Raw genomic sequence first — 24,483 nt, 5'->3', positions numbered from 1 at the left:
AATATATAATTTCAGCATTGTTATCACAGTGTGCACATGCACGATAGTCGCACTGCAGAATGTGTTTTTATTTTTTGTGAATAATAAAGAATTTTTGCTCGTTTATACAAAATGAAAAATTGCACTGTGATATTTACACATTTTCACTGTAATACATACAGTATTCTAACACACATATGCTGAAATCTGGTTTAAAAAAAACAGTATCTTGTATCCTGTATTTTCGTAATTTACAATACATTTAGCAACAAACTTACAAACATATAAATAAATGAATGAATGAATGAATTATCATCTCAGTTTTGTGCAGCCCTATGTTTTACACATGCCCATAATAAATGTGCTGACATTTGTGGCAATTTATAAAATTAACCAAAAATATTTTTGTATTACAGAGAGCATAGTTTTAGGCCTAAAACACCTTCATACTCTACATTCCTTTTTTTTCAGACATTACATCAAATAGCATAAAGATGTCTAAGAGAAGTTAGTCAGTTTTGCCTCCAATAAATATTTATAATTTTAGAAATTATTTTTACGTAATAATTCTTTTTTTTAATCGCTTATTTTTTATTTTTGAAAATTGTTTTGAAGACACAGTTTGAAAATTATATTAAATACAGTCTTACTAGTACACCACCATCAGCATGCAAAACCTCTTATCTGTAACGTCTCAGTCACTTTCAGTGGAAAGTAATTTTATTCTATTATATCTATTTTAGAGCACTTCTATTATGCAGAGTAAAGCTAGCAGCTTTTTAGCATCAGTAGGTTTAATATAAAAATTTACTATATAAATGCCTTACAACAAAATTACCAAAGATAAGATTCAGTGAACGACAGCTGATTCTGCACATGCGCATGTTTTTTTTTTTTTTTCTGCTACTGCTTGATGCTTGTGCCTGAGCTATGATGAAGCATTTTGTGTCATAATTAAAGTTGATGTCTGCTACTATATTTTTGCCACCCTCTTCAAAGTGTCTGAGTCTCAAGGGCAAAAACAGTGATTTGAGAACTAAAGGCAGGCTATCCGCCCACATTCAGCTAATTTAAGATTAATTACATCAGTGTAACAGAGACCAGCCCCATCAATGTCTCAGCCTGTGTGTGTGTTGTGTGTGTGTGTGTGTGTGTACATGAAACTAAAAGTTACAGCAGTAAGCCCATGTGTGTGAAGACCACATCACTGAATTTGGGCTCCGCTAAAACTCATCCTGTGTGAAAAGCCATAAATGATGCCATTTGTTTTTCTTAAAAGAAATATTTTTGTAAAAAAAAAAAAGACACAAGTGTCAATGATCTTTTTTAAGAAGGGTTAAAAAAAGAAATGATGAGGAAAAAAAGAAAAAAATATATATATATATTCTTCACCAATTTAAAGGTTCTTGATACTTAAACATGGTCATACAGTTTTTTTTTTTGTCTTTTCTATGGCATCGCTGGTTTTGCTGATGTTCTGCTTCTCATTACAAAAACGGAAAACCGAAAAAAAAACTTGAAGAAGAAAAAAGACAAGTAGTATTAAAAGTACATGATATAAAATTGCTTTTTCCATCACAGGAAAGGTTTTCATTATTCCTGAATGCTGAAATAATAGATTTTGGTTAAATCACCATTTGCTTATTTCTCAAGTGTCGGTCCAATTATCAGTGGTGTGCTTCCTTTTGGAAATATGCGAAATATGCTGCAGATAGGAAGCGCATTTAAAACAGTGCCACATGCCACCTTGAAAAGAAAGGAAATGAAAAACTTAATTGACACAGTTGATTTTTTTTTCTCTTTTTTTTTCTGGTCAGCATTGCGAGGCTTCCTGTTGGAGAAATTGATTTGAAGGCAGTTGGGAGAAGAAGAAGCAGAAGAAAAAAAGCGAAAATGGTTTTTAAATAAGTTACAATTAGATAAGCATTAATCTCAGTGGTGCAAATGAATGTCTGGCTTTAGGGCTTGTTGGATGTAAAAACAGATTCGCTAAACTCCTCTCTCCAGATTGGAATGTGTCCTCTCCCCACTTTAATTGCTCTGTCATCTAGAATGAAAAACATCCTCCTCTTACACAGCCTGATTCTTCATTTTTAAAATCATGTTTTATATTGTGTACACGCAAGCAGCCTGCCTCCTGCGCCGCCTGCTTTATCATTCTGATCTGCGCAGTCGAGGCTTTCAGTTACGCATACAATGCAGCAGTGTGTACATCATTTAACAGACTGGCGTTGGTATTATTCAGTGACTTTCAGCACCACACAAAAAGAGCACATCGTTTGCTGTAGTTGAATATAACTTTTTTTTTAGTTAATTATTTTTGTACGAGTTATCGTGTTAATCATGTAAATGTGTTGCATTTTAAGTAGCCCTTGTTTATACCCCTATACAGAGAATGTTGCCATGTTGGGGCCTTATGTGAGCCTTACTTATTGAAGCACCGAAATTCATTTATCACTTTCTAGGCATTGTACAAATGTACATGAAAAACTATAATCACAGATGCACTCAGTCATACGTAAATAATAAACAGATTTTTTTTTTTATTATTACAAAAAAAAAAAAATAAAAAAAAAAAACTAAAAAAAAAAATATATAGGCCCTAATTTATTTATTTATTTATTTTACATTGACAGTTGTGAACTTTCAAACTCAAACTGTTTAATCACAAATGCGCCATATTATTTCTCATAATATGTACAATTTTTGCATTTTTTGAAAATTAATATTAGTAGGCCAATATATAGGCCTTAACCTTTTATTATTATATATACAATTGTTTTTTACATTGACAGTTTTAATAACTTTAAAAATGTAAACCACAAATGTCTCCAATCATATCATAATATATTAATTCAAGTTTTGGAGTTCCTTTTTTAAAGTTATCAAAACTGTCAATGTATATATATATATATAAAAGTGTATATATTATATAATAATAAAAAGTTAGGGCCTATAATTTTTGCCTACTAATATTCTATTTAAAAAAAAAATCCCCAAACTTTACATTTTATGAGAAATAATATGGTGCATTTGTGATTGGATGTTTTCATTATAGCAGGCAAAAGCATAGGACTGTGTTTTCAATTTCATTTTAAATGTTTGATAACTTTAACTCCAATTACAGATGTGTCCAATCACAGATTCATTACATACTTTTTCATGAAATATCAACAGATACTTTACATCGCTTTATTGTGTTTTATAATAGCAAACAAATATAGAAGCCGTTACTTTCCATTTTTTGATGCTTTACAAATGTAGAAACTTCAGCTTCATTGACAGATGCATTCAATTACAGATAATGAAATATCAGCTTAGGATGTGATGTGGAGTCTGAAAACGCATGTTTTTATGCATTACTCTTAATCATGTACACTGGACTCAATTAATGTATCTGAACCTTCTTTAAATAAGAGATAACTGAAGTGTTTATTAATATTTATAGCTCTCTTTTTTTCTGTAACTTTTATTTTGCACAAAACTTTTGTTGTTGGTTTACTCCCTCCGTCGTTTCATATCCTCGCTCTGCAAGTTCAAGTTTCAATAAACAGAAGTCGACTCGGATGCTCCCTCATTTAGCTTTTTTAATTTAGTTGGAAGTCTCTCAGCCTCTTTTCTGTCTTTCTGTTTCTCTCACAGTGTGTGCTTGTGTGCAAGTGTGTGTGTGTGTGTGTGTGTGTTTGTGTGTGTGTGAGCTCTTGGTCTTCATGCTGTGTGCAATGTGTTTGTGTTGATTTGCATATTCATATATGCGCGACAAATCTCAGCGTTCTCACGTAGCGCATATGAGAGCGCATAGATTTCCCTTTTTCTTTTTTTTTCAAGAGAAAAAAAATTTTGTTCCTTTTGGTTGGAGGTAAAGGCGGGAAAGGGGTTGTTGGATGGGGGGGTGTTTGGGGGGGGTTGTAGTGGTGGGGGTTTTGCGGCTGCAGAGCGCAGTAGTATTTTAATGTGACCTTCATTAGGCATTCATGTCAACTTTTCTTATCTATTTATGATTAAATTTTTTCCACCCCTGTTGTTCAATTAGTGCTTGACCCCTTTAGCAGCGATGTAAATTAAATGACATTTCAGTGTCGTCCCATATTTAAAATACTGCGTTAGTTGCGGATCATAAATGATGATCTTCATCCTGCAACTAATTTATTCATTTAACAATTTCCCTCCAGAAGTTGGAGCAGAAGGCTCTGAAGCAACCTAAGCAGAAGAAATCGAAGTCGGCTGAATTTCTGATGGGTGAGCTCCGTATGATGAGTTATTGCTCATAATTTGTGTAAGGATTAATTAACTAATTACAGACAAATGGCTCTGGGCTAAATTTTGCTCTTGCTTGTCAGGGCGCAATTTGTAATTATTTTAATCATTTCTTCTTCTTCTTCTTGAGCTTCTTCTTCTCGTGCTTCTTCTTTATCCTCTTCGTTTTCTCCGTTTACTCCTCTTCTTCTGCTCTTTTTTCCCCCTCCGCATGCTCCTCTTCTTTCTGATTTGAGTTAAATGTGAAGCTAATTGTGCTACAGTGGTGTTGTAGGGGGCTGCTGTGGCTCTTTGTACTGCTTGTGCTGGGAAGGAATCACTAGAAGGAATGTTCTGCTATCATTAAATGTACTTTGTGAGAAATGCACCTCACTGACCCTCTCTGTCTCTCTCTCTCTCTCTCTCTCTCTTTATCTCCCTCTCTAGAAAGGGAGGAGCAGGAAGAGGAAAACAGGGAGAGGAGAGTGATGAAGGGCATTGTAAATCCCGGGTTCCTGAGCAGAGAGGAGGAGGAGGAGGAGAAGGATGAGGCTGAGGAGCGCAGTGGTGGAGGTGGTGGTGGTGGGCAGAGGAAGGAGGAGGGGAGAGAAATAGGAGGTGACAGGCAGGATAGCACCCTCGCCGCTCACCAACAACAAACGGAGCTGGAAGCCCCTGCCAATGCAAGAGGTGAAGCTTCAGTCCTGATTAGACTCAAAACGCAGTGACAGAGACTCACCCTGCCTCCACTTCAAACCTGCACACACACACACACACACACACACACACTGCATTCCACTGCAAGCCTGTCTCAACAAGTAGTTACATCCATTTTTGAATGTAGCTATAAGTTGGGGTGCAGTTCGCAGAAGTGTGATGTTCAAGTCTGTGTGTGTGTGTGTGTGTAGGTTTGTAAGCCATGTTGGTTGAGCCTTGTCCTACAACACACACACAGACACACACACACACACACACACACACACACACACACACACACACTTAATGTTGATTTTTGTTAGATTATTTTATCGATATGTAAAGATCCAGTCAGACATTGCATATTGGCCGTTTCTGAAACGCAAACTCTACAGGTAAAGGGAAAAAAAAATACTACTGTAAAATATAGTCAATTCTATGTAAATTCAAGTTTTACTGTGACAGTTGTATTGGGCAATTCTTTGTGAATTACTTACACAGTCTGAAGCAAATGCGACATTTGCAATAAGCTAAGAAAAGATAAAACTTAATTCAAAATGTGTTGAGATGCCAGTGGTGTCTAAACATCTAAGTTGATTAATAAAAACAATGCTTCATATTTTAAAATGTAAATTATTAATTATTTTAAAATTGAAAAACTTTAAGCCTTTTAACTAAAATTAATATATTTTTTTACAAACTTCATATTTTTAGAGTATTTTTTTAGAACTGTTCCTTTCTTTTTTCTTTTTTTCATAGTTTTAGCTTTCTAAACTTTTAAAAGCTATTTACAACTTTTCACCAACTTTTCTAAAATAAAAAAATAAAAAATCTTTGCTTGTTAACGAATTTGTACAAAGTTCTACACATGGCCAAGGTTAAAATAGTGCTTATATTTTGTTAATGACCTAAAAAAGCTCAAACTGTTTTTTTAAGCTGTGTTTTTATAACCTATATTTTTCACAAAATTCTGAAACATTTTTAATTTGTCACTTCCATGTTTGAAATGACATAAAATTATTTAAATTAATCATTTAATTTATGGGTTATATAAACATTAGACTGTTGATTGTTTCGTTCTTCTAGTTTGCTATTTGTTTACATATGTTCATCACAATTTCCCCAATTTTTTGTGTAGTTTACTTGATCAAAGTTAGTAAACTTGATGAATTTGGTTGATTGAATTTGCTTTGGTGAGAAGGCTAAAATGTAAGACAGCGGGAGAAGACTCTGGCACATGTTCAGTTTGTGTGATAAGCCTTTCATTACAGAGTTTGATTGGAATGTAATACTGTTTTATCTATGCTTATGTAGTTTCTAGACAAAAAGTTAAAAAACAAAAGACGTCAGGCATATAATTTTCTTTCTTTAGTCAGTGATGTGTAACACAAACTGGAGCATTGTAATTTAATTGTTTCCATGCTATGTGATATTTATTAATTATTCAGATTCAGATACTACAATCCTTCCTTATGTGACTAAATGTTTTATTCCTTGGCATTACTCTGAAAAAAAAATCAACAAAAAAAATATTTGTAGTGCTTTTGGCTTTAAGAGTGTAGAGTATAAGCTTGCTGACACACAACAGCATTTTTATTGATTGTAGTTATGGATACCTTACATGCTTAAAGACTTCGAAGGGTAGAATCAGTCAATTTTCCTCAATTTCCAAAGAGATTTGACTTTCTTCTTTTTTATTATAATTATTATATGCTTTCAGTTCTATACACTGAAATGAGGAGGTGAAGTTGTAGTAGAATATCTGTAGTAGCTGAGGGTAGATTTCAGATGGTTGCCAGCTCCATGTCTGCTGAGAAACTGCAGGGGAGAGCGAAACAAGATGAGCAGTGAGAGCTTTTCAGCTGCCGAGCATATTCCCTCACGTTAATAATTCACACAATTATCAAATACAAGCCCAGATCAGAGCAAAACTCTGCCTTCTCCTATATATTACTTTAACACCAGCTCTAGTGTAGTCAATCTCTTTGATAAATACTGCATTTTATGTCTTACTGTAAACTGTAAAAAAATACATCACTTTTTAAAGCTTTTTTGTTTTCTTTTTCAGAAAATGCATTTTTCTGGGTTGTTCCTTTAGTTTTTTTGTAATGTATTTAAATGTCTAAACATTATTTTTTACATTATTTAATGTAGTAAAAAAAGGGAATTTTGACTTGAAACACAAAATCTGTTATTTTGTGTTTCTATGAAAACAGTAAAAAAGTTTCTGAGCAAATCTTCTGGCTACTCTTGGATATGAAGTAGTCTGATAAATAAACAATGTGTTTTTGTAAATATTTTATATGGTCAAGGTATTAAAAAAAAAAAGAGATTTTTTTAAATCTCAAAAACAAGTTGTTTAAGCCAAGGTCAGTGAGGCCCACAGGCAATTAATAGCAAATAGAAATTCAAAACTTGAAGTTACCAAAATAATTACACAATATCCTGTAATTATATATGTATTATGATCAATTTATAATTAGTTCTAATTGGCTAGTTACTTTTTTGACCAGGAACAACCACAGAACAAGGTCATTTTAATTGACAGGACAGTTAAGCAAACACATTGTGTAAATCAAGTACTATAGTACACATGGTAAAACTACAGAGTAACTGTAAATCCAAGTTGGTAACGTTTGTTGCCGTCAATGATTTGTAAAGTGGAAGTGGAAATATTCCACAGAATGTGAGCCGCAGCTGTGGAATCCCCTTGAATTAGGCAGAATGGGATTTGAAGGAGTTATGTAGGCGCGTGTAGGTGCTGAAAATTAGAGACCTTCCACTTGATTTTAGGTGCAGAAAGCAGCACAACAGGGGTCTTCCTAGTTAATAGAATTCCCCCTCGAGCTGCTGGATTCCTATAAAAGTCTGGAAAGCGGCTTTGATGCCCATAGGTCAGTGATTGCTAATAAGAAGGCGATGGTACGCAGAGCTCCCTCTCTCCCTCTCTTCCACTCTTCCTCTCTTCGCTCTCTTTTCTCGGCTTGCTTGCTTTGGCCGTCGACCCCTAGAGTTAGAGCATTGTCTTTGAAATCCTGGCCTCTTTTGCCTTCTACACGTTTCTCATTAGTTCTTTTGAACACAGGTAACATATGGCAGGTTGTGTTTAAGAGATTGCCTGGGCTGACCTTTCCTGGCATGCTAATTAGGCCCCAGAGCAGCGGTGGGCCCTGGTGGGTTCAACGCTGGGAACAGGACTGAGCGAGGGCCTTATCAGGTAGCGAACGCTGCCCAGGCGGCCCGGTGTGGGCTTTCAAAATTAACATTTTCGCTTCATATGCTTCTAATAATCACTAACCTTACCCAACCTGCCACCTATCAACCCCCTTCCACCCCCCATCCCCTTCTTCCTCACTCACTCTCTCTTTTCTCTTTTGTCATCCGTCTGTACTTTCCACAGGAAATGAAGGTGCCCGAAATTACTTTGACCCTTCGGCGGCGGCGCAGGGTGACCCAAGGCGGTGCAGGACGGCCGGGGTCGGAGCGGGAGATGAGCTGGAATTAAGTATGCCATTTCTGCTTGTAATAGGCCGTCTCAGTTCATTAAAGCAGGGTGAGTGAGATCACTCTCAGCCAGTCGTCGCGCTCGGTGGGACGGTCTATGTAAATACTCTTTAAGAGATGGCCGAGCAGATAGGCCGGCGCCGCGGCCGTCATTGCTGAAGGTCACGTAGCATTGGTCGGTTCCATTTTCAGTCTTTCCCTTCATGGTTTTTTTAACGTAGTCTAAATGACAGCAGGGAAGCTCTTCAGCGTAGCAATAGCTTACCCCCCCACCCACCCCCTCACCTCCACATTTGCCTATTAAAAGCTTGCTCCTGGGATCGAGGTAATATGCATGTTAAAATGAAACCTGCCTATTAACAGAAAAGCGATTCCAACTGTATCTTTCTGGACATCGCTGTTCTGTAATATCCTTGAATCCCACCAAACAGAATCACCTTTGACAATGATATTCCTTAGGTGGGAGCAGAGCAATGAAGAATTCTGCATATATTTCCTCGCCCTAGACGGCCTAACACGAGGACCTACGTGTATGTTATTATTAGCTTTGAGCTATAATGAATGAATGTAAATTAAGGTCGAGAATTAGTGTCAGTTTGGTGGGAAATCGTTACCGCGCTTTTCATTTTGACTTTGCGGTGCAGGTGACATTGATCGATATTCGACATTGATGTTAAAATGAACAGAGGGGCTGCCTGTGTGTGTGTGTGTTTTTTATTTTTATGATGGATCTTTAAAGCCATGTGTTTTGTGTCCTAGAATTCATGCACGAGGATGAGCGTGGTTTGTATGAGAAGCTGTCAAAGATGCTAAATGAAGATGATGCTTCAACCGTCATAGACTTGCCTGGTAAGATGTTACTTCAGTGCAAATTTACAAATTAATTAAAAAAAATAATAATGATATTAATAATAATATAAAACAAGTGGCATTTCAACATTGCAATGTTTATGCAATATTTTTTTATCAAGAGTTGACAATATTTAAGAGTTGGTGTGTGATGGGGTTGTGAATGTCCTTCTAAAAAACTGTAGTTATCATATAGTCAACTTTCTGATCTAAAATACATGTTAATCAATGTGAAATATTATTTTATAATTTTTCCTTTTCTCTTCTGTGGGATAGAGAGGTTGCTTAGAGTTTGGCTGCAAACACACAATACAAACAAATTTGTCAGAACTTTTACTTTTTCTTGGCTGTCCAAATGCCCAAATGATGACACTTTCTCTTCGTAATGTTATTTAAAACAATAGTTTCATATAAAAAAAAAAGATTTATAGTGTCAGAGGGTGTAAGTCAAACTGAGGCAAACACATTATTTTTACACAAATTAAACAGATTAATATTAAAGACAAAAACAATTAAGGGACACATATGGAATTACATAACATTTACAAGCCATTACAAAATTACAACTATTACAAAGCGTGCTGTCCTCCACAATCCCCTGATCTAAACCTGATTAAGTGAGATGGTGATCTGAGATAAGCTGGAGCTTCACAGCGTGAAGGAAAAGCAGTAACTATTGTTCAGCACCTCCAGGAACTCCTTCAAGATGCTGAGAAAACTATTCCAGGTGACTCTCCCTCATGAAGACACTGAGATTAAAATACCAAGAGCGTGCATATCTGTCCTCAAATAGAAATGTGCTTCTAAAAAGTATAAAACATATTCTGGTTTGTTTAGCTGGTTTTGTTTATCTCTTTGTTTACAAAAAAATCTGCATGTGTTCCAGTACAGCTTTAATGACATCAATATCAAATTTACAATGTAAAAAATCATAACAAAAAAAGAAATAAAACTCATTGATTGAGAAGACGTGTGTCCAAACATTTGACTGGAACTGTATCCCTCAGGTCTCTGCAGGGTTCTTTGGCTTCCCTGGGTGTGTCAAAAATCATGGGACGTGATACAGTGCCTGTCCCAATACTTTTGCCATGTCAGTGTACTGTAGTGTACAAGAATGAAATTTTCCATACTCATTCTCATACCATGAATAGTCAGTTATCTAATACTGTTCAGGCGGGACCTTTTTTCATTACAGAATTACCAGGGTATAGCCCACCTATCCAAATCTCATAAAGACCTCACAATAGACCTCTTTTCCTCGTCAGGGAGCTGGAGACTGCTCAGGTGGACACACACTGATTACAGAGCTGTAATAGGCTTTTCCCCTGTGCGCGAGTCTTTGTTGTCCCTGCCTCAATCCTTGTTCCATTAGCAGGGGGACAGGTTTAAGACTCTCTCCAAAACTGGTGGAGAAGTGCCAGGCTCTTCACTGTCTTTGTTTCGGTGTGGAAGCCGTTCTCGCAGCGATTGGTCGGGGTGGCGCGTGGCTGTTGTAATTCCTCCGCAGGATCGGGTGGTGGGCTTAGGCCGGTCGGAACGCCTGCATGTGTGCGTGCGGAGTGAGCCGGCTAAGGTTCGGGTTCGATTGTTTGGGATTTTTGCTGTAGCTGTGAGATTAGACACTTGGCTATTGTCTTGGAATGTTCATAAAATCCCACAAAGGCGCACTAGTAAAGAGGATACCAGGATTAACACTCTCGCGCTGAGAGAGCAGGAGGAGGCACATACCCTTTCTCAATTCTCCACTATACCTACCATCCATCCATCCCTCCATCCAGCTATCGAGGACTGGCAATGACAATGGTCTTAAGACAATTGCCTTGGTGTGTATTCTCTCGCTCCTGCCTCCCACTGGTGCGTGTCTTGGGCTTTTCTCCTCAGTCCTTTACACTTCCGAGACCATTGCAGGCCGTTTTCCTCGCTTTCGCACACTCTTGCGCGCATTCGCACGCCCTCCCTCACACAAAAGCGCCTTAACAATAAACAAGGCATGCGAAACATCATTAGGTAAATGGACGTCGTCCAGTGTGCAGTGTTTAAGGAGAAATCCCTCTCAGGGGAAGCCGTTTGGTGTTGCTGGATTGGAGCTTGGTTCTTATGGCGGCAGACTGCACACGTCGCCTCTACATTGAGACCGGCTTACAAGAAAAGCTGTGAAACCCTATTAGGCCTAATGCAATTCTTCTTCCAAAGTAATCAGAGTTCTGCCCGCTGTACACATGAGGGATAGTAGTCCTATTATAGACATTAGCTATGAGCCAGCACTTCTGCCGCTGATCAGTCTGATGATGGTGTATGTGTGTGTATGTGTGTGTCAGGGGGTGTGAGTGTGTGTCAGGGGGTGTGTGGAAGGGTGCTATTACGCTAGACCTTCATTAGCAGGACTGCTAATGGATTAACTGAATGGTTTAATTAAATCTCCAAATGTCTCTATGATTTGGTTTGGAGGGAAATGCTCACACCCCCTGAATATATGCTCCGCCAGGCCTGATTGACTGGGGTGTGTGTGTGTGTGTGTATGTTTGTAAGTGCGATTGGGAATGGGTCTGTGTTTAGTGCACTCCTACTCAGATGCCAGTTAAAATGTCATGTTTTCTTAATTTTATATGCTTTAAATTTAGATTTATTACCTTAATTAGGTTATTATGGTACAAAACACATAAAAACGCAATGTATTGAATGTGCCTTTAGCTTTGCACAAGCCAGATGAATAAATAAATAAATAAATAAATGCATAAAGTAAAACATAACTGGTCAAGTACAAAACACCACATTTAATAAATTAATATATTTCTGTAAACCAGGTCAAAATGTGAAACTCATATATTATATAGATGTATTACACACAGAGTGATCTATTTTATGTGTTTATTTATTTTATTGTTGATAATTATGGCTTACAGCCAATCAAAACCCAAAAAATCAGTGTGTCAGAAAATTAGAAGTTTAGAATAAGATCAATTCATACTTTTAGAAGTTTGCTAAGTCCTGCTGGAAAATGAAATCCACTTTTCCATAAAGGTTTTCAGCAGAGGGAAGCATGAAGTGCTGTTAGATTTTGTGGGAAAACACTGCACTGACTTTAGACTTGGTAAAACACAGTGGATCAACACCAGCAGATGACATGTCTCTCCAAACCATCACTGATCATCAGTAAATTTAGCATTTAATTTGGAAATTAAGGGAGCAGAGTCTGGAGAAAGAGTGAAGAGAAACATAGTCCAAACTGCTTGAGGTCCAGTGTGAAGTTTCCACAATCAATGAAGGTTTGGAGAGTCATCAACAACATCTGCTAATAGACAGTTGTGTTCTTTGGGTCACCACTTTTAGCGTCATATGAACAACTAAGTTTCTGGAGTATTGCTTTCTTGGCAATGCAAAAACACAGGTGCAACATTGACTGAATAAAACCTAGATAACATCAGTTATCTAATTAAGTCAGAGGTTAATTGCTGTCGTGTCAACGTTGATTGGTTTATTTCACAATATGCCCAGAATACACCCATGATTAATTAAGATAATAGGTATGTGCCTTTTGCGCGCTTTGAGCCATGAAATGCATACTTTTCCTGTGGTAACGATAGCAAAAACAGAAAGACACACACTTGCTAAAATAGGGCCCTGAGTGTTACGAATGTATTAATTTATTACTGGCATGATTATTGGTAAACTAGTAATTACATGTTTACTCAAGATCATCACAAGTTCTACAGGTACCTATCTCAACACAGTTGGTTTCAAAGTACAGCATGAACCTTCAATAGGAGACCAAACAAGTCTGATTTTTTACATTAAATAGACTTGGGCAAGAACTTGAGATTCATCTGGTTAAACCTCCTTGTTCTGCTCTATGTCTAGGTGTTCTCTGGCAAACTTTATTCTTGCTCTGATGTTTTTTTTTCACAGCAAAGGTTTCCTTAGCAGGCAATTTTCTAATTATCCATGGTCCCCAAAGTTCTTCCTTTCTGAATATAGTTGTGAATATCTCCAGATTACAGTTGACAGTCTGTTCTGTAACCTCATAGTCCTGTTTCATTTCAAGCCTGTTCATAGAGCCTGTTGAAGCACTGGGCTGCAATAATAAACACTGTCACTGCCCAGTAACTTATGTATTTTCTTCTCTCTCTCTCTCTCTCTCTCTCTCTCTCTCTCTCTCTCTCTCTCTCTCTCTCTCTCTCTTTTTCTCTCTCTTTCTCTCTCTCTCTCTCTATAGGCTGTGTAGTGGAGGAGAGGACAGTGGCTGGAGCTCCCAAGCTCCCCCTGGCTGAATGGAGGGATCGGTTGCGGGAGCAGCTGGTGGAGAGGAGAGAAGAGGTTATCCCCCAGTATGTGGAACAGCTGAGAAAACGAGTACAGGATGACATGATCCCAGTGGGCAGGCCTTCCCTGGAACAGGTCAGAGTCACACACACACGCTCACACACACACACACACACACACACACACACACACACACACACACAAAACCATGTGTACACACACTCACACAGACACATGCGCACGCACAGTACTTACAAAATAGGTCTATGTAACCTTCCTGTGTGTGTACCTGATAGCTGAAGCACAGAACTGATTAGAGTGCACTACAGCTGTCCTGGTCCTGTCCTCAGCCATGTGTTCTCTGTGCAGTTTATATATAAATTTAAATAAATATATATATATATATATATAAAAACCTTTACTTTAGAGTAAGTCAACAACGCAACTATGAATGTCACACAGTAACAGAAATTTGGTAATCACTACAATTCTATGTTACTTACGTTAGTTTTTCATAATTACATAAACGTCATATTTCAACACGAATTAATCCTGTCACAATAACCTTTTTTTAGGTAATATCTTGTCCTGGATACAAATGTGATAAATTGTGATATTATTGTTCATTTATTCCACTGATATAATAAAAAAATAAGCTAAGAAATACAAGCATGCATTATAATGGCACTTTTAGTTATTAAAACTTTTTTGACATTGGAAATGGAATCTAAAAGTGCTTAAAAGTAATTATTGAAACCGTAATTATTTTGGCATAATAAAGGGCAAGAAATCATCACAATTAAGCAATAGTAAACGAGAGGTTCGTGCTATAACATGTAATATTGGCACTGCTGTGCTGCGGTCATAGATCAGCAAAGCAATGCCAATATTACCTGTTATAGCGCGAACCTCGAGTGTGTTATTGCGGTTATACTACCGTCCCATTATCGCTGTTTATTGAAAGATTTTGAGGAAGAGAAAATTCAATCTGTTTGGTTATAAAAACTCTGCTGTTTGTAGCTGTGCTGTTTGGCTTGTAAGCGTAGTAATACATGAATAGCTTCGGTTACAGTGCGTTACCGCCTCTCAGCCAATCACATTGCAAGGTCAGAAGGTCATGGCCATGGTTGTTGATGGAGTGGATCACACCACTCCATGCCAGTGAGTTACCACATCATGTGGGAGACTGCGGTTCAATTCCTGGTCTGGGTGACTGAATGCTGCGCTACACCAATAGTCCTTGGGCTAAACTCCTAACACTGCACTGACTCACCTCCTCTGTAATGGAAATAACCTTGTAAGCCAATCTGGATAAGAGTGTCAGCTAAATGCTGTAAATGTAAAATGTACATTTCATCTGTGCTTCAAGCTAAATTATAGCGAGTATTATTTTCTTGTCTCATCTTGGACACACAAGATTTTTACACTCCATAATTCCCTTATTTTCTTGCTCCTGTTTCCACTAATTTGCTTAAAAGGAGCTTAGGCCTGTATATCTGTAAGACAATTTTTTGAAGAAAGTGTCTTTACTTCAAGCAAACACATGTGCTCCATTGACTGATTTGAACCCTGACAACAGTCAACAGTCAGACATTCACTGCTATCTTGGTGTGTGCACATCTTGTACGCTTGTTACATACACACAGAGACATGCAGCAGTGCACAAACCCAACTTTTACATCAACAATAAACAGAATACTACATAAAATAGCATTGCTGTTCCCATAAATGACCTGCTTGTGCGTCTTCAGAGCGTGAATGAACAGGTCAGTATACATTTCTGTATGTTCATCTTTGTGGTGGTTAAATAAGTTTGAAGTGTTGTTTTTTTTTTTTCAATTTTTCATAACTTTTTCCTACACAGGTAAGTTTATTATGCTTCCCTCTTTAGTTCTAAAGTAACCACAATATTCCTTATTAAAGTCAGCTACGTTCGTTTTGCTCCTTTTTTATCGCAAGAGAAAAAAAGCTACTATATATATTTTTTTAGTGTTTTCAAAGTAACCATTCTCTTGACATTCCTAATTGCAACAATAGCTGCAAGAAACTGCAGAAAGTGCTTAGTGAAAATGTGACTCAACAGGCAGTGAGTCAGCCTCTTTCTTTCCTAGTTTGTTGAGTTTTGAACTTGTTCTAAGTGCAGATTTACATGATTACGTGATTACAGTGTCTCTAGTCGGTAGCAAATCGCTTTTGTCAGAGCAGTTTCTGTTGTGGAATCCAAAGCGATTTCTTTCTTAGAATTTGTGGCCCAGATTTCCTGTCTTTTAGAGGGAAAATAAAAGCCTTCGGAAAGCGGCGACTTGAACTCTTCCTGTACTTGTATTCTTTCACCCTTCAATAGTTTTGTGACTGGGCTCCACTATTCTCTTTTTTGCCTTTTTGGGTTTGTCAACAGACATTTTGCAGAAAACTGGAGCGTGAAAGACTTGTGCATGGACTAGCGGGAGGATGTGCTAAAGCTTACAGGAGCAGATTTCTGAAACCCAGCACTTCACTCTATCGGGTTGAATGTAGTTACATGGGGAGGTATTGTCTGACAACCAAAGAAACATCAAACCGTTTTCGGATAGGGAAGTGAAAGGAAAGGAAATATCCAGCGTGTATTTGCTGGTAATCTGTCTTGGCAGTGATAAGTGGTGGCATTAAGTAGAGAATGCAGAAGTTAAAGTGAGAAATTGATCTATAATAAGATAAAGTAACGGTGGCGCTTGACTCATTGGGTTTCTTGGATAATCGTTTCTCATCTCTGTGCTTTTTCGCAAACGAGGGCTTTATTTGCCTATAAAGCTCGCCGCTGTTTCCCGACTGCCGCTGCGCCCACTACCCTTTCAGAAAGAGCACATTATGCACCACCACAATCCACAGCTATTTTAAAATGCTGCTGTCTGTTTGGAGTCTCACAGCAACAAAAGCCTTCATAATACGTCAACCACGGCGCACCGCTGTCAGTCAGACAGTGAAGAGGGAGGCAAATTTGCTGACTGAATGCTATCCCTCGAAATGTGCATCAAACGAACTCGGCCGTATATGCGCGCGCGTGTGCGTGTACGCTATGCGTGTTGAGTGTCTGTAGGGGACTGGCTCACAACAATGGCCTGGAGATTGTATTACTGCGATGGATCTGGAGCTTGTTCTGTATGGGCCGGCCAGTAAATGCATGTCTTTTTTTTTCTTTTCTTTTGGCAGGATGAACGAGTAGAGCGAGGGATGAGGGAGGCGAGGAAACAGAGAGTGATGGCTGTCCTAAGAGGGAACACAAAGGTACCAAAGCGTGCTCAGGAAAAAATAAAAAAAGAAATAATAGTTCTCCTCTTTCTGCATTTCTGAAGCTCATCTGTTTGTTTGTATTTCTTTATTAATTTGTTTATTATTCATCCATCTATTTTAATTGTTTGCTTATTTAAATCACTGCTGTAGTCTGTCCTCTGCATAGCCTCTAGTCACTCCTACTCACATTGTAATTGTGGTAGATGCTTCAGAATGACCCCAGCTAAATCCTACAGCACTGATTCTGTAATTTCAAACATACAGCTTTGCTGATATCTTACTCCTGTATACACATACATTAGCCTAGAGGCTGGAAACGCATGTAATGTAATTGTATAAAGCGCACAACTTAAATTAAAGATGAGATTAATTTGATTTGATTTATTTCAGATTCATCATGTTAACTTTAGAGTGCAAAGGTGCAAAGTGCAAAAATTTGATTAAAGTAAAGAAATAATATGAAATGATTTGAATATAATATCAGTTGAATCTAAACTTAAGATCGTCACAAAATTTCATGAAGAGTAGACTAATCAGAATGCTACAAAAAACAGTCATTTTACATTGCCTTCCATTATACAAGATTTCTTTTTCTTCTGGACCATTCATCATGAAATGTAAAAACAACTGCCATATTTAAATGAGGTCAAATAAAGCGCAAAGAGCCAAATAAAGAAGAAATACAATCTTTTGACACTGACTATGTGAAAACACTATATTTTACAGTTATCATCCAACACCTAGTTTGGTAGATTAGTGTTTATTGATATTATATCAGTTAAGCTGTGTAGGTAATGATGTAATAACTGTGGGCCAACCCAGCAAACAGAGAATGTTTTAAAAATGATGGAATGTTAGTCTGTAACGTTATAGAAATAATGTTACAGTAACGTTCTCAAAAATGTGTGATGTAATAATGGTTTGCATCACAATGTTATTAGAACATTTCTCACATAACATTCACACTTAGACCAGTAATAACATTATGGAAGCATTAAAAGTAACATTCCCAAAACTGGAAATAAAACATTGTCACGTGACGTTGCATCAATGTTACTAAAATGTTTAAAAATGTTAAATATAAACATTAAAAGAACATCCAGAAAACTTTTAAAGGTCACCTTCCGCGAAAATCCGATTTTTCTTGTTTTTTGTGGAATACAGTAGGTTTCTCCGAGTTGAATGTGTACACCTGCACATTAAACTGTTTTGCAGCCCCCATTGTCTGCAGGAGCTAAGCAAAGAAATCCCCCCTCCCCCCCTCCGAAAAACGGGTGAATTTTGAATTATCTTTCTGCCTACGTAGGCAGAAACTCACAGACCAGCCCACCTTGGCTCGAGAAACTCCCAGAGGCGGAGCTGAAGCGACGCAACATCACCGCTCATCAGTTAGGAGGTGGGAGGCAGTGAGCGGCAGAGCGGTGGAGGGGCGTCGCAGTGCTCCTAGCCAATCAGAGGAGAGATATTTGCATGCTGTTTGCATGTATGAATATTCATGAGCAAAGCTGGAATCCGGTCATTTTGGACACACCCCTAAAACAGTCCATTAAAAAAGAGCTATACAGAGACACCTGAGCACTTTTTTTTTACAAAAACGGCTCACATGTCATTCATTCATACTAGAGACCACAACTAGACATTTTAAAATGAAAGAAAAAACGACGGAAGGTGACCTTTAAGAATGTTAATTGTAATTTTCAGGCATCATTCTCTTATTGTAGCAACTGCTTTCTTCCAAATGAATTTTTTTTTTTAAATCTTTCCTTTATTATACTATCCTGTATTTCTGTTAATAATTACGTTTTACCCTGTCTCACCTTTTTAACTCATATATCTTATAAATCTAATAAATCTCATATCCCACATCATATACCTGCATAGGTTGTAATGTGATCTGATGATTTTTACACGTATATATATATATAAATTGTATGCATACATATGTAAATGATGTTATGATGTTTACATTGTTAATTTGCTGTATGATTTTCTCTTTTTGTATTTTTGTGTTTCTCTTAAAGGCGTCCTCTCCCGTCGGTCATGTAGATCCGGAGGAGGCTGTTTTGCAGGAGCGGCTCTACTCTGCGTTCCAGCGGTACGCGTTTCTGTGTGTGTTCCTGTGCTCGTTTCCATCTGATGTTTTGTGAAATAATCATTAATCTATGTTCTGAACAGCATTTACATTTTGCTGACATTTTTTCGCGCAGATGTGTAATATACTCCTAATACACTTCGCAATGCATTGTCTCTTCTGGTGCATTGTGGGTACATTGCCACGGGCTGTAAAAATCTGTCCGTGTCATTGGACGCAAAAAGAGCATCAATTTTGTTCCATGCACATCAGTCTTTCTCTCTCTTTCTCTTTCAGTCCCCCCCTCCCCTCTTCTTTTTCTCTTTCTCTCTCTCTCTCTCTCTCTCTCTCTCTCTCTCTCTCACACCGCTGTAGGCATCAGTGCGTTTAAAGTTTTTAAGAATTGTTCAGCCCCATCCACACTGACATAATAAAATCAAGAGAATATCCTGAGCGTGGGGCCGGCTGGGCTGTGGGTGTTAGTTGGACACCGTAGCTGTCAGCTAGCTGCAGACGAGGATGTTGTATCCGTGACCTTCTCCGAGCATCCTTGGCCCTGTAAATTCTTCCTCATATTATTGGTGGGTGGCTAATAGACAGGAGAGACTTAGCATGCATTAGCCCAAAGCTACACTGCTCAGATTCCGCCAGACGTTGCTGGAGATTCGGCAGAAACTAATGCCAGGCTTGACTTTTTTTACTACCACTACTACTATCTTTTTTATTTTATTTATTTATTTATTTTTTACTGTTACTACCTCTTACTACTTCTGTTTCCTTAGTGTTTTGTGCGTTTTGGCTTAAGAATGCAGCAGTTTTGGCTTTGCCAAAGTGCATCCCAGCTAGCCGAGAACATTATCAGAGTGTTTTTTTATACAGATTTCAGTAGCATTCGCCTGCAGTCTTGCAGAAATACTGTTGCAGGAACATTCTAAACATGTGTGACATAATGGAGGTTTGCGAGCATTCAAGATAATATAATTAATATGTTTATCAAACAACAGTATTAGTAAGAGAGACACTATTCCAGCTATTTTGTAAATTTTACAAAACATCCTTAAAAACATCCTAGAAAAGTACCTTTTCCAATATGTATTACAATACAAGTAAAAATAAAAGTATTGATAACGCTGATATATTGTCACTCTGATATTATACTGATAATAAATTAGGAATATATGTATTTTATGAATGTGTGTCGTATGAAAAAAAAATCAGGGACTGAAACATTTGTTAAACATATAATTGGATACTTTCTGAATGTGCACTAAATATTGAACCATTGAGAATTATTTTTTGAACTGTGCACACCAAATATGAAAAGCCCATATTTAATTGTGAGCATAAATTAATAACAACAAAAGTTTAACTTTCTGAGAGCTATATCTTTTATGAATGTGTCGTTTTTATCAAAAATAATTAATAACAATAAGTAAACAATGACTTTTCATTACTAAATATGCAAATCTGCCTACCAAATATTAAAGTGTCGTATTTAATTCTAAAAAAAAATGTACAGATTGAATACTCAAAGAATTAGTTGGGATAAAAACAAATAGACAAGATGATTAGACATGTTAAACATGGTGCAGGTAGCTTTTTGAAGTTTTTTTCTCCGTTTAGAGAAACAGGCGGTGTGGTATTGCTGTTTTGAGGAATTAAGAGGTTAGAAGAAGAGAAAGGACAAAGGAGGGTTTTATTGCTTTGCCCCAATAAGGCAGAGAGGCTGACTGGGTGAAGGAGAGAGGTGGGGAAGAAGAGGAAAAGAGAACGAGAGAGAGAGAAAAGCGTTAGACATAGGGTCTGTTTCAGGTTATTAGATTACATTCAGGGCAATGAGAGGGTGGGTGGTAACAGGATTAGTGGATCTGTTGTTCTTGTGTGTACAGTGTTGGGGTGTGCGTAATTGTGTGTGTGTGTGTGTGTGTGTGTGTGTGTGTTTTCAGGGCAGAAAGACGCTTGCTGAATTCTCTGCATCGACGTCAGGCTGAAGTCATCGCCCAATATGGAGAAATCACTGAAGTCACGGTCAACAGTGAACCACTGGCCATCGAATCTGACCTCTCCTGGCAGGTATATATACACACACACACACACACACACACACATCTAGATTTGCACATGCTTGCAGGTATTGTCTGATTGCTGTTTTTTGAAACCAAAACATATATATGTGTGTGTGTGTGTGTGTGTGTGTGTGTGTACTGTGTTTGTGACTTGTTCCTCATCCTACTGCAGTAGATGCTCTGCAAATTCTGTCAGCTTTTCGTCACTTTCTGTGTAATATAACAATAAGAAAACTAACAAAATAGCCAAAAAACAAAACAGAGAATGTAAACGAAATGCCAAAATAGTAATTTTACAGTAGAAGGAAATGGCTGGCCGATACGGTAAAATATTGTATCACAAAATTTTATGACATTTTGAATTATTTTCAGATATTTATCACAATATTTGGACTATTATCACATATTAAGATTCTTAAAAAGTTTAATGCCGTTACTGTCCCATAATAAATATATAGGCACTGATGATCCACACCCTCATAAAATATTGAATACCATGCATCACAGTAACATACTTACATACATACTTGCATACTGTATAGATATACACACAATTGTATGCTGTGCACTTTGGGCCTTTCAATTTTTCCTTTTTATCATTACTTTCTTTAGGGCTGCACTATATTGGAAAGAAACTAAAAAAAAAAAAACAGTGATCCAAAATAACATATTAACAAGACACTCAGTGTATGCAGCTAGAGTGAAATAAATGATATTATTATTTGGAAGATATGTCATGAAAAATGAGAACAGTGCAGATTTCCAATTTGTAACACATACGTGATAAAAATTGACATTGCACGCCCATTTTAGGAAGCAGCTACTGCGCTTGTGCCCATTGCAGTGACAATCTTAAAATGATATTTTGTTCCACCTTAATTTTCTTTTGTTTTTGTTAGTTTATGCTAGTGGGAGGGTAGCATGTGGTGCATAAGGCTACCTAAACACAAATGAAAAATAAATAAATATAAGTACATTTACAGTACATTTTTAACAGCAGTATGTGTAAATATATGTATGTATATGTATATGTATATATACGTATATATATATATATATATATATATACGTATATATATATATATATATATACGTATATATATATATATATACGTATATATATATATATATATATATATATATATATATATATATATATATATATATATATACGTATATATATATATATACGTATATATATATATATATATATATATATATATATATACACGTATATATATATATATACGTATATATATACGTGTGTATGTGGGAGTATGTCAGCATGTGTATCGTGCATGGAGTTTGTGCATTTGTGAACAGGCATATATATGTGTACGTGTATGGCTATGTGTGTGTGTGTGTGTGTGTGTGTGTGTGTGTGTGTGTGTTTTCACAGTTTAAGATGCTGCTGTTCTGTCATGGTGGAGGCTTAGAGTTGTAATGATTCCTGTCTCAGGCAGCCACAGTTTAGAGAGAGAAAGAGAGAAAGAGAGAGAGAGAGAGAGGGAAAAAGAGACAGAGGGAGCGAGAGAAAGAGAGAGAGAGAGAGAGAGAGAGAGAGAGAGAGAGAGATCCGGCTTTGAGGACGGCTGTAAATGCAGTGAGATTGTGGTATAATTCCTCACACTGGCATCTCTGCCCCCAAGTCACCATTCCATTATCTCCCAAATTGCTGTGTTTCAGAGAGATAAAGATTTTTTATGGCTTGCTGACTTGAAACAACCAGCGCAGCCAGAAAAGCAATGGCTAACCTGCCATGCATAGTAATTTCATTGGTAAATGACAAAATCTTTGTTTATATGACATTTCCCAAAATTACTGCGGCAGATGAATCTCAAATATAAAATGTCACATTTGGCATGCAAAACTATGAAAATATATTTCTGTGCAAAATTCATGGAGGCATTTAATTTAGAACGTGTTTAATAACTAAGCTTGCCTGCATCAGTAATCCTGCCTTCGGGTCCCAAAAAGATTGTCATATTTATACACCCCCCCACCACCACCACCCCCACCCCCTTTCCCTGCTCACCCCCCAGTCTGAAGCCAAAATTTTTTTAAGGGTAAATGTTCATTGTTAATTAAGATTTACTAATTAAAATGAAAATAATTAAGGAGAGAGCGTAATCTTGGAATATTAGGCTATACTTAGAAAGAAAATGAAGTTTTTTTATTTATATTTATTTAAATATATAAATAAATATATATGGTGTTTCCAGCGTGTTAAGAGAATGTGTGTGCATGTGTTTTGTCAGTGTGATCTGTCGGCGCGTGTGTGTGTGTGTGTGTTTGATGCCTGGAAAGAGGTTTCAACGGATGACGGCCTCGTTGCCAAAGGAGAGAGGAAAAGGAAAAAAGAGATAGAAAGACTGAAACAGACAGACGGAAGGAAGAAAGCGAGGGATGAGGGGTTGAATCGAATGGAAAAAGAAGAGGAGAATGCAGAATGCTTTGATCTTGTCTGGAGGAGTGTATTGCTGTATTATGGCATTTTAAGCAAACCCTGCCACCTCGGCGCTGGCCTCCTGTCACCTTCCTGCTTCTGACTTCCTGGAAATCTCCTTTCTATGTGTGTGTGTGTGTGTGTGTGTGTGTTTGTACATGGTCCACATCTTCTTCACCATTTCCCCCTATAGCTCAGTGTTAACTGGAGTCGCAGGCTCGGCGGTGAGGTCGGTGCAGGCGCATGTGTGCTGATTTGATTCGCCGTCGTGACGGAGGGGACTGGAGGCTTCACCCCTTCCGGATGGGATGTGTGGGCTAAAGCGCTTTGCCACCAATTAGCTGTGTGGAAGCTCTGAGGAAATCAGGTTTTGTTGTAGCAGTGAGAAGAGGAAGCTCAGTTGAGGGGATTGAGGTACTTCAGGAGGTTCAGGCAGGGGTGCGAGGAGCTTCAGCACGAGGCTGTGCTTCTATTGGAAGCTGGACGACCAGCACACATGATGGTTCAACCAGCACACGGATCAACAGCCAAAAAACATGGCTCATGTTACTTATATAGTGTTCAGCTGGAATCTTTCTGTTTCTGAATCTCTCTCAATGTGTTTAGGCCTTAAAATGTCTCCTTATTCTGTTTTTTTCTATTACATTACATTACATTACATTTGGCAGACGCTTTTGTCCAAAGCAACTTAGCACAATAGTGATGTACATAGAGTAATAGAAGTTCAAGGTAAAAAAAAATAAAATAATTAAGACAGGGCCTAAAGGAGGCCAAATGGAAATAGTGGGCTAGAGGAGGAAAAGAGGTGAAGAAGGAAATGAGGTTTAATTTAAAAGTAGTTAGTTTGTTAGATGTGTTAGGAGAGTAAGTGCTCTTTGAAGAGCTCTGTTTTTTTAGGCTTTCCTGTTAGCAGTATCTGTTAGCTTGCCTGCTAATAAACCTGTTTGTACTTTTAACTCGGCTCGCGTCACTCCTCTCTACCTGGCGTCACACTTTTATTTACTTTAGTAAATTTGTTTTAAATTTAAATTGTTTGGACAATTAGCATTTTAATTCACATGATCAGTAATGCCAAGGATTTTTAATCTCAATTATTATTATTATTA

At 37.5% G+C, this 24,483-nt stretch overlaps 1 protein-coding gene across 2 annotated transcripts in view; it reads left to right on the top strand.

Moving 5' to 3' along the window:
• Positions 1–24,483, top strand: part of ofcc1 (orofacial cleft 1 candidate 1) — a 168,284-nt gene that overhangs the window by 8,977 nt on the left and 134,824 nt on the right. Inside the window, exons 4-11 of one of the 2 annotated variants that reach the window (XM_022680172.2) lie at positions 4,155–4,218; positions 4,663–4,905; positions 8,312–8,416; positions 9,175–9,264; positions 13,478–13,659; positions 16,714–16,788; positions 18,816–18,889; positions 20,812–20,938. In XM_022680172.2, coding sequence (XP_022535893.2) covers positions 4,155–4,218; positions 4,663–4,905; positions 8,312–8,416; positions 9,175–9,264; positions 13,478–13,659; positions 16,714–16,788; positions 18,816–18,889; positions 20,812–20,938 — 960 coding nt within the window. Of the gene's footprint in view, positions 1–4,151; positions 4,219–4,662; positions 4,906–8,311; positions 8,417–9,174; positions 9,265–13,477; positions 13,660–16,713; positions 16,789–18,815; positions 18,890–20,811; positions 20,939–24,483 lie in introns of both variants that reach the window. The other variant, XM_022680169.2, reaches the window with a different exon arrangement.

The sequence above is a fragment of the Astyanax mexicanus genome, chromosome 1 (genome assembly GCF_023375975.1).
Source record: "Astyanax mexicanus isolate ESR-SI-001 chromosome 1, AstMex3_surface, whole genome shotgun sequence".
NCBI classification, from domain to species: Eukaryota; Metazoa; Chordata; class Actinopteri; order Characiformes; family Acestrorhamphidae; genus Astyanax; species Astyanax mexicanus.
This window is presented reverse-complemented; position numbering and strand designations above follow the sequence as displayed.